The sequence below is a fragment of the Chrysochloris asiatica genome, unplaced genomic scaffold, assembly GCF_000296735.1.
Source record: "Chrysochloris asiatica unplaced genomic scaffold, ChrAsi1.0 scaffold00423, whole genome shotgun sequence".
Classification (NCBI taxonomy): Eukaryota; Metazoa; Chordata; class Mammalia; order Afrosoricida; family Chrysochloridae; genus Chrysochloris; species Chrysochloris asiatica.
Genome location: NW_006408941.1, coordinates 1,355,418 through 1,365,819, shown reverse-complemented (window position 1 = coordinate 1,365,819; position 10,402 = coordinate 1,355,418). Strand labels below are relative to the sequence as shown.

Here is a 10,402-nt window from a genome sequence, read left to right as displayed (position 1 = left end):
TGGACTCAAGTGTGGCAACAGTAGTGAGGTTGGCCCAGGATCAGGCAGTGTTTCGTTCTGCTGTGCATAACGAGTCGGTGTCGACTCGATAGCACCTAACAACAACAATGTAATGGCTCACCAGCTGCTCCTTGGAAAACCCTATACAGGGTCGCTATGGGTCGGAACTGACTTGACAGCACTTAATAACAACAACACATGTAATGGCTGGAACTATGGTTGTCTTGGCAGGATCAGACCAAGTGATTTTGTGGGCCTTATAGGGCCCATGGACCAGACGGTCCCCACCGTGAACTAGAGGTATCCTGTGACTCCTTGTGTATTGCTATAGGATCAACACTGAACTGGGAACTAGAAGGTCAACAGTTCAAACCCACTAGGTGCTCCTTGGAAATCCTATACAGAGTTGCTATGAGTCAGAACTGACTTAACAACACTTAACAAGAGATACCCTGGCAGAAGGTCTTGTTGGTATACTTCTGGAAAACCAGCCATTGAAACCCTATGGTATGCAGTTCTCTGACACCAGGATTGCCATTAGTCACAGTTCACTTAATGGCAGCTAGTTAGGATGTTTATATTTTATAAAGCTTTAGCAATTCTGCATCTAAGTCAAGTGTTTTTGTACAAGACAGTAGATTGTAGTTTCACTTTGTGTTTGTTGTGGTTAAGTGCCTTTAAGTAGTTTCTGAGGAGCAACTGGTGAGTTTGAACCACCAACCTTGCAGTTCAAACCAACTTTGAGGTCTAGTGCTTATCTTATGGTAGTTTCACTATTGTGTTTAGAACTATTTTTTTTTTAAATAATGCTTTTTATGGGCTCTGTTCTCATGTGAGCTGATAAGTAATCATAATGTTGTGGTATTCTAGCTATGGAATGGACTTTGGTGTAGTTCTGTAGTATCAGCACTGGACTGCAAATCACAAGGTCAGTAGTTCAAACCACCAGTTACTCCTCAGAAACTATGAGTCGAAACTGACTCGACAACACTCAACAACAACAACAAGCTATGGAATGCTGAATAAAAGTGCATTTTCTCTTCTTGGGCATACATTAACATAATGGTTCTCAGATATTAGCATTTATCAGAATCACCTTGGAGACTTGTTAAAACATAATATTGCTGAGGTCTACCTTTAAAGTTTCTAACTCAAATTTCTTAGTGATGCTGCTGCTGCTATATAGTGGAACATACTCTTAAGAACCACTGTGTTGACAAACTATTTTTATTATATCTAGGGAGCAATGGACCGCAGAAGTTTTGCATTGAAAAAGTTGGGAAAGAAAATTGGTTACCCAGAAGCCATACATGGTAAGTAAAGTTAGAAAGAATAAATTAGTAGCCTTTTCCCAGTTATTATGTAGATGTTAACTATTAGAAATGAAATATGTTTAATAGTAATAAGTTATTTTAGCAGCTTTTTTGAAGCAAAATTAACATCACTCCAAACAATCTCTTGTGCCCATCTGCCATCATTCCCTTTTCCTACCCCCTGAATTTTTTAAATGAGGTATTTAGAGACTTAATTTTTCTAAAGAGAGAGAAATCAAAGTGTAAATAGTTATTAGAAATGTTATTTCTAACATGGTAATTAGAAATGTTATTTTCCCATTATAAATATACTCTAACCACATTAATAAAAATGTAAAAAATTAAAGCCAATCCTAATCTTACCTCAGATACAGTAGCCTGATATCAACAGTATTTTAACTTTATTTTGTGAAACATTATTTCAGTAGACATACATGAACCTTGCTGGGTTATTTTCATCACCTCTTTCTACTAATTTGTTTTCTGTTCTTTTATATTATAAAAAATATACATATCTGTAATACTTTTCAAATAAATCCTTGAGACATAATTCATATACTATAAAATTCACTTTTTTAAGTGTACACTTCATTGATGTTCAGTCTATTCACAGTGTTGTGCAGCTGTAGCCACTAATGCCAGGAACATTGTTTCCACTTCAAAGAAAAACTCTATGCTCACTAGTAGTCACTCCCTAGTTCTCCCAATTGCTCCCAGCCCCTGGTAACTACTGGTCTATTTCCTGACTATGGATTTACTATTGTGGATGTTTCATATAAATGGAATCATGCAATATGTGGCCTTTTATGTCTAACTTCTTAGAATATTGTTTACAAGATTCATCCATGTTTTAACTTGTATTCGTACTTATTTTTGGCCAAATAATAATCCATTGTATGGTTACACCACATTTTGTATATCTAGTCATCAGTTGGGACTCCTAGTGTGGTGCTGTTAGTATCAGTACTGGATTGCAAACCACAAGATTGTCAGTTCAAGCTCACCAGCTGCTTTTAGAAATCCTATAAAGGGGTTGCTATGAGTCAGAACCAACTCAACATCACTTAACAACAATATAGAAACATAGCAGGGCCAAAGATTTAGGGTGGATTCATTATCTGTTACCTTGTGATGTTGATACTGATATGGCCCAAAGTTACAAGAGATGCCTTTTAAAAGCTCACAGGCTAAGAATAGAACAGAAATCCTGTGGGAGCAGAAAATCATTTTTCACTCTAGAGTAGTAGTAGTAGTAAAACCTTTTGAAAAGAGACCCTGTGGCCTGCAAAAACAATCTGACTCTCTTACTGGCCCTTTCGTAGACAACCTTTCACAGATAAAGTTTGCTGCTCTCTGATGTAGAATTGCAATGGGCTGGGGAAACTATGATTTTATTGTGTACTTGCTGAGCACTAAGCACTGTCATGTGGCTGCTTAATTCCTCTTCACTGCACCTTAAGGGTAGATGATGTTATTGCCATTTTACCAAAGAAGAACTGAAACTTGGAAAGATTAAAACACTTAAAGACCAAGAGACAGAATAGGGATTTGAATCTTGTTTTGCCCGAGTTATTATGATAATGTGATTTTTGTATATTTATGTCAACTTAACAATTGTTACTTTTAGTTTTAACCGCCTGGACCTGCCACCCTATAAGAGTTATGAGCAACTCAAAGAAAAACTGTTATTTGCCATTGAAGAAACAGAAGGATTTGGACAAGAATAACTTCTGAGAATTTGCACCACCAAAGGACAAGAACACATTTATAATGTTTGTCCTTTGCCCTCTTTGCCTGTTGCACATCTTGTTGTAAATTGGACTGTGACTGTTTAGAGAGTTATCTGTGTGTACGTAAATTCCTGTTATCATTGAGATTTTTCTCCCAATGATTCCAGATTTCTCTTCAATGTTTCCAGAAATCAGATCTGCAAGCAACTAGTCAAAACCATACTTAACCTGAGATTTAACACAGCAATGAAATCTGCCTTGTCCTATTCAACTAGATTGTTTCCTTAACAATTTTCTACACTTGTGTCAAAAGTCTCACTTGGGAGTAGGAGTTCTTTTTAAGATTCTGCAGATATGCAGGGAAATCCTTGGTAACTATGATATGCAAAATCTTCATATTAAGCCTCTTGTTAAGAGGTGCTTGTTCCAAGTTCAAGTTTAACCCAGCTTATGGGGACCATAAGCTCTCCCTCTCACTTCAGCCTGGCCTGACTGTTGTTTTCCTTTCTGGAACATGAACCCATGCACCATTCGATGTTATACTTGGAAGTGATGCAGGACTCTGGCTCTCTACAAAGTAGCTTTGTAAATTTGAATTCAGGGAGAAGTCGGTCCCAGCCTGCAAATTACTTCATACCTCTCCTCATTTGGAAATTTTTATTGTTTTTAATCACCTTGAAACACTAAACTTGACAATATTAACACTGTGGTTCCATTACTGTTATTTCTAAAAATTAACCTAGAATTGAAATTAATTAAGCTGAATCCATCTAAAGCCATCAATGAAGATTTTTATATGGGAAAAGATTGCATCTTTATTGTTTTATCTTAACCTACCAATATTTTATTATTACCGAGCACTTCAGATTGTAACCAGAGTGCTTTCTAGTCCAAAACATCATCTGAAATTACATTTTAATTTTGGAGAGCTGTTGTACTGACTAAAATGGAAGAGTTACCCTCTAGTAACCACAGAAATGCAATCTCTGAATTGTCTTCAAATTTATTGTTTGTCTGACACGTTAATAATTATTTTAATTTTTATATTACCCTGAGTTGAATTAACATCCCTCACTTGCAATTTTTTTTTTTTATCTGAGAAACATTAGTTTTTACTGAAAAGAGAATAAAAGAGATGACTTACTGACAGGGAATTTACCTACAAAGGGCAAAACACAGCTGTGTCCAGTAGCAACCGACTGGATCATGAAATTTTACCACTCTTTTCACACTGAAAAAATTTAGTTTTCTTTTTCCTTTTACTGTTTAATTTTAGATTGCTCCTCTCGTAGCCAATTAATGCACTTTGAACTTCTCTGTACTTAATTTATTTTAATGTGGCCTAATTTAGACTCTGTTGAGATGGTTGCTGTCATAGTTTTTTTTTTATATAGACCATGGGATAAAGCCTAAACTAGCTGAGTTTAGCTGTCGTAGCTGAACCCTGAGGACAGCCTCCTTACTCAAGAAACAGGGACTTTGACAGGTTTTCGTAACATAGCACAAACATGTAGCATTAAGTCAAAAGAGTAAGCAAAGGCTAATGAACCCTTATTCTATATGGAAAGTGATGTCGTTTGTCCCCATTTAAATCCTGAAACAACAAGACCATTTTTAACTTGTGTACTCTAAAGACACTGCCATCATAAAACAGAAACTTACTCAAAAGGGTTGCTTTATCCAGAGATCATTAGTGTCAAGGCAGAGGTTAGGCTCTTCCTAACTCTATTTTATATTTCATTCTGTATACCCCAGGAAATGTAGTATAGTCTCCAAAAGCCCTAGTTATTTTCAGAGTAGGGACTCTCTGCCTTTTTATTGGTAGGGGGGGAAATATGCTAATTGCTTTGTCTTACAGAGCGAATGTCTGCCAACTACGCATTCATTGTACACGTCTGAACTTTGGTAATATGTGGCTATGGAGATTAATAAGCCTTCTATAAAGACTTCCTCTTGAGGTGAATTCTCATATTGAAATGTAGTTACCTACAATATTTACAAGAGATTTATGAGATTAAATTAAGAGATAATGTAAGAAAATAGCTATTTGTTTTGTTCTACATAATGCTTCATGATTCATTTAGGGACCTAGAAATATTGTGTGAAACTGTATAAATATCACCCAAAAGGCTTTCTGCCCTATATTTTTAAAATACAGAATAGTTATATTTGAAGTAGACCTGGCCCTAGTTCTATAGGGCTTGGCTATTTAATATTTTTATGGAAGAAACGTTTAGTTCTGGAAAAGGTAAATGCTTGTATATATTTTTGCAGCCTGGGATCTCCCTTACTCCATTTCTTCCTTTAATTTAAATGGCCACATGTATATGTCTTCCCTGCTGTGTTAGGACAATGGGGGCTGGATATCCCAAGAATCAGAGGTTATATAAAAATACTGCAAATAGACAGCAGACACAAATATTTACCAAATGCTATCATAAATTTTGGACTAAACTGAACATTTGGAAATAGATTTATTGTAAGTGTTGAATTAGAGCAATTTCTTAAATCTACACTAAATTGCTTTTAGTCCTTTTTCTTGTAAGCATTGTAAATGCTAATCCTGTTAATTTTTTTTTTTTTTTTTTTACTGCATGTTACATTGAAATAAAAACAAAGTAAAATGACAATTGCCTTATTCTTCTGCTATTTTGGGGATTGGGAAAGGCAGTATGTTTCACAGCCTGGGTCAGGTGGAAAAGGACCTCACTGATTTCATCAAATGGAGTCGTTAAAACTGATCCAGCAGCACACAGTAATGACTTCCTGCTCTTTTCTTTTATGATCTGAATGACAGAGTGCAAACAAATTCTATTTCATAAGACTTACAATAACTCTATTTAAAATTCATACATGATTTTTTCTTCGAGTCTGATATACCAATGGCAGTTCATCAGAAATTATAGTGAATCATAACTCAAATACCCACAAAAGTCTCATCCTAAACAAACAATTTCACTCAAGTCCACTTTACTGATTTTTCTTAACCTGGTTAATAATCTGAAATGTTATCAGGGGTGACTTGTGGATATCTGAGTGAACCATAGGAATTAGGTTTCTCTGTCTTTTATATCCCTCCTTATTTTTTATATAACTCCATTCATCTAAACATCTGTAGGTTTAACTACTTCTTTTTAGTAATTGTTGGTATCTCCAGCCCCCCCCCCCTTTTTTTTTCTTTTAGAGTTATGTGAAAAGTTGTTTCTATATATGCTTTCATTAACTAAGTGAAATGAAATGGCAGCACTGGATTGTATGATATTGTACTGGAGTTCCTTTGTTTCCTTGGACTGTAATTTCATATACTCAGGTAACTCTGCAGCTTTTACAGGGAGTCACATTTTTATAAAAGTCCTTAAGGGGCTGCCTCACTTGCATTTTTCGTGAAAGATGTAAGACTATGTTTATAATTAAACTTTTTTGGTCCATCATTTGCATATTTTTCTGTTAGTCTTGGATAACAATAAAAAGGTGTTCCCTACCTCCAGAGAAACTGCCATGTGAGCAGGTCCTATAGATTTCTGTCTCTGCTTTTTTAAGTGAGAACATTATAGGCTTTCTGTATTGTGAGTAAACAGGAAAAAATCTACAAAGACCTACTCAGGTGAGATTAGATTTGGCTCCTACATTGGAGAAAATAAAGATGGAAACACTCATTTTTCTGATACAACTGAAGGTACTCAAAGACAGGAAAGACGGACTCCATGAATGTGCTGAGTAAAGAATACCCAAGACCAGATCTTATCAACAATCTGGCCTGCTCCCCAGCTTCAAATAGGCTTCTTCCTTTTAGGAAACCAGGTAGTCATACTCTCATTTAAAATGATGCCAATGGCTACAGACTAAGGGAAGTGAAATTTTCTAATATGCTGATCTAACAGGGACTGGAGGGTAGAAACTGCAGGCCCCTCCAGCCCTGAAGAGAAGGCTACATTCAGTTTAATCTGTCCCATATAAGCAGCTAAGCTAGTACATTCTAGCCTCAAAGGGGGGAAGGTATGTCCCCTCACTGTGAGGAAACCTTTCATTGGGAAATACATAATTGCTCTTACTGACATTTGTTTGACTCTCTAGCCCTAGACCCCACACAAAGCATCAAACAGGTGTCAGCTGTGGTTGGCTGGCTAATCTCTGGACTTTTAGGAAGAATGTCTTACATTGTGTAACTTCAGCAAAAACTGCTGTCACTCCAGCCCGTTACATTCGTCAGTTCTGTAATGTAATAGGAAGAGCTCCTTTGAGGTTAGGATTTTGGGTGGGTGAAGGTGGTGGCTAGGGGAATCTTACTCCTCAGCAAAGTATGACTATGGTAAGAGGTCTCCTCAAAGCACTGCACAGAGAAAAAACTTGAGAACTTGCAATACAAACTGCTTTTGTACTTAACCTTCCTCATCTAGTGAGCAGTACCACATCCATAGGCACTTAATCCCAGGACAGTGGCCAACATTTATTACTAAATGTCAGGTACTGCTACACAGACTACATGCAGTGTCATTTTGTCTTCTTAGCCACTCTTACTGTATTTTACAGGTGAGAAATATAGGCTCAAAGTGAGTGCGTAACTTTCGGAAGTTTCACAGTTATTTGAAGATAAGGGAACAAACTGAAATCTAAGACCATATATGAGACAGAATTATCTCCAGTTTTCTCCGCCCTCATTTTGACTCCATTTACACTGAACTGTTTTTGGTCATTCTGTCTGGAAATGTGATCTTGTTAAATATTTGTACCTCTCTTAGATTTGTTCTCCAATGGTAAGATGATGGTTATGATCCCTGTACAAAATCGCTGTGAGCCAGAACTGACTCGATGGCACTAACAACAACAATCTTTACAGAGGAGTTTTGTTGTGACACTATAGGATAAGCACAACTGCTAACTGCAAGGTCTGTGGTTCAAATACACCAGCCTCTCCTGGGACACTATAAAGGGTCTCTATGACTCAGAATCAACTAAGATAGCACTTAACAACCATCTTTACAGAAGCTGCTAGTGGGTTCAAACCACCAACCTTTCACATAGCAACCAAACTCTTAATCACTCTGCCACCAGGACACCTTAGCATATCAGCAGTCTGACAAGTCGTTGTTTGTTCCATCTTTCATGCACTTAATATTTTTATAGAGTACCAGGTGGAGTACTAGGTGAGGGCGGAGAAAGCTGGAGATAATTCTATCTCATATATGGTCTTAGACTCCAATTTGTACTTAACCCTGGTGGTACAGTGGGTTAAGTACAGGGCTGCTAACCACAGGTCAGTGTTTCAAACCTACCAGATGCTCCATGAGGGAAAGATGAGACTTTCTGCTTCCATAAAGATTTACAGTGGTGGAAACCCGAAGAAGTAGTTCTCTGTCCAGTACGGTCGCTTAGGAGTCAGAATCAGCTAAAGGGCAATGGGTTTCATTTGGTGTTTGCTTGGTCATGTCCTCAGTTTGGGTTTGAGGTTTCCCCATGGTTACGGTTATGAATTTTTGTGAAAAGTACCGTAGAGTTAATGTACCCTTTAAGTGCTTCCTATCGGGGATATGCTATCACTATGTCCAATGACCAATGCTGATCTCTTGGTTGAGATGGTTTCCATCAGGTTTCATCACTATGAAGTCACTCTCTAGTCCTCTTACCGTGCAGACACACCTGGAAGGAGTAGCACCAAGTCCGTGTGGTGATAAGATGTGAACTGCCCCCACAGGCTTTCCAAGATGTAAATCTATGGAAAGTGACTCCCATAGCTTTCTCCCTATAAGCAATGATTTTGTTTTATGTAGTTTGTTGTTAAGTGCTGTCGAATCGATCCCAACCCATAGTGACCCTGTATAGGGTTTTCGAGGAGCGGCTGGTGAGCTTGAACCACCCACCTTGCAGTTCAAACCGCTTTGCAATCTGGCGCATTAACCCACAGCGCCACACCAGGACTTGCTGTTAAGTGCTGTCGAGTCGGTTTCGACCCATAGCAACCCTGTACAGGGTTTCCAAGGAGCAACTGGTGAGCTTGAACTGCCGACTACCTTGCAGTTCAAACCGCTTTGCAGTCTGGCACACGAACCCACAGCACCACACCAGGACTCCTCACTAGGACTTTGTTGTTGTTATGTGCCGTCGAGTCAGTTCTGACCCATAGCGACCCTGTACAGAGTTTCCGAGGCTGTAAATCTTAACGGGAGCAGAAAGCCTCATCTTCCTCCCGCGGAACCCAGCTGGTCGTTTCGAACTGCTGACCTTCAGGTTCACAGCCCGATTTGTAACCACTACGCTACCAGAGCTCCTTCACCAGGACTTGTTGTTGTTGTTAAGTGCCGTCGAGTCGGTTCCGACCCATAGTGACCCTGTACAGGGTTTCCGAGGGTGTAAATCCTTACGGGAGTAGAAAGCCTCATCTTTCTCCCGCGGAGCGGCTGGTAGTTTCGAACCGCTGACCTTAAGGTTCGCAGCCCGATTTGTAACCACTACGCTACCAGAGCTCCTTTCACCAGGACTAGCACCTACTAAATATACATTGTGGGACCTGCTTTTTACATTTATTATCAAAGCACAAAGAATGCCTCCACATCATTAAAGACATCTTTTAAATACACATAAAAAATCGCTTTTAAATTGTAAAAATTTTCCATTTTCTACTGGTATTTGCACACAGTAAAACAAAACAAAATATAAAAGAATCTAAGTGAAAATCTCCCTCCCAACCCTGACTCTCATCCTGTTTCCTTTTTCAGGTAGTGTGAACTGCTCCTCTAAAGAGGCTATAAATCCGCAGCCATCCAGTTGATTACGACTGGTGGTAGTGATGGTGTGACATCGAGTCGGTTCCGACTTACTGTGACCCCGTATAGGATTGCCAAGATTGTAAATCTTGCGGGGGTGGGGGTGAAACACCTCCCTGAGGAGCGGTTGGTAGGTTTGAATCGCCACCTTAGCAGGTTTTGTTTTTAAGTGCCCTCGAGTCGATTCCGACCTACAGTGACCCTGTGTAGCGTTTCCAAGGAGCAGTGGTGAACTTGAACCTCCAACCTTGCAGTTCAAATTGACTTTGCAGTCTGATGCATTAGCCCACAGCGCCACACCAAGACTCTGGTTGTTGTTGTTGTTAGGTGCCATCGAGTCGGTACTGACTCATGGCGACCTTATGCACAGCAGAACGAAACCCTGCCCGATCCTGGGCAAACCTAACTATTGTTGCCATGTTTGAGCCCACTGATGCAGCCACTTTACCAATCCATCTCGCTGGGGGTCTTCCTCTTTTTCTCTGACCCCAAGGACTCTGATAAATTCTTTTTTAAAGGCTAGAGAACGAGATCAGAGTTAAGCGTTTTCTCCAAGGTAACACAGGGGTGGGGCTGAGCTCTGAGTTCTGTGCTTCGG

At 39.0% G+C, this 10,402-nt stretch overlaps 1 protein-coding gene across 1 annotated transcript in view; it reads left to right on the top strand.

The window, feature by feature from the left end:
• ITCH (itchy E3 ubiquitin protein ligase) overlaps positions 1–3,185 on the top strand; it is a 91,625-nt gene extending 88,440 nt beyond the window's left edge. The window contains exons 20-21 of the mRNA XM_006876880.1: positions 1,241–1,313; positions 2,941–3,185. Coding sequence (XP_006876942.1) covers positions 1,241–1,313; positions 2,941–3,040 — 173 coding nt within the window. The 3' untranslated portion in view covers positions 3,041–3,185. The remainder of the gene's footprint in view (positions 1–1,240; positions 1,314–2,940) is intronic.
• The last annotated feature ends 7,217 nt before the right edge of the window (positions 3,186–10,402 follow it).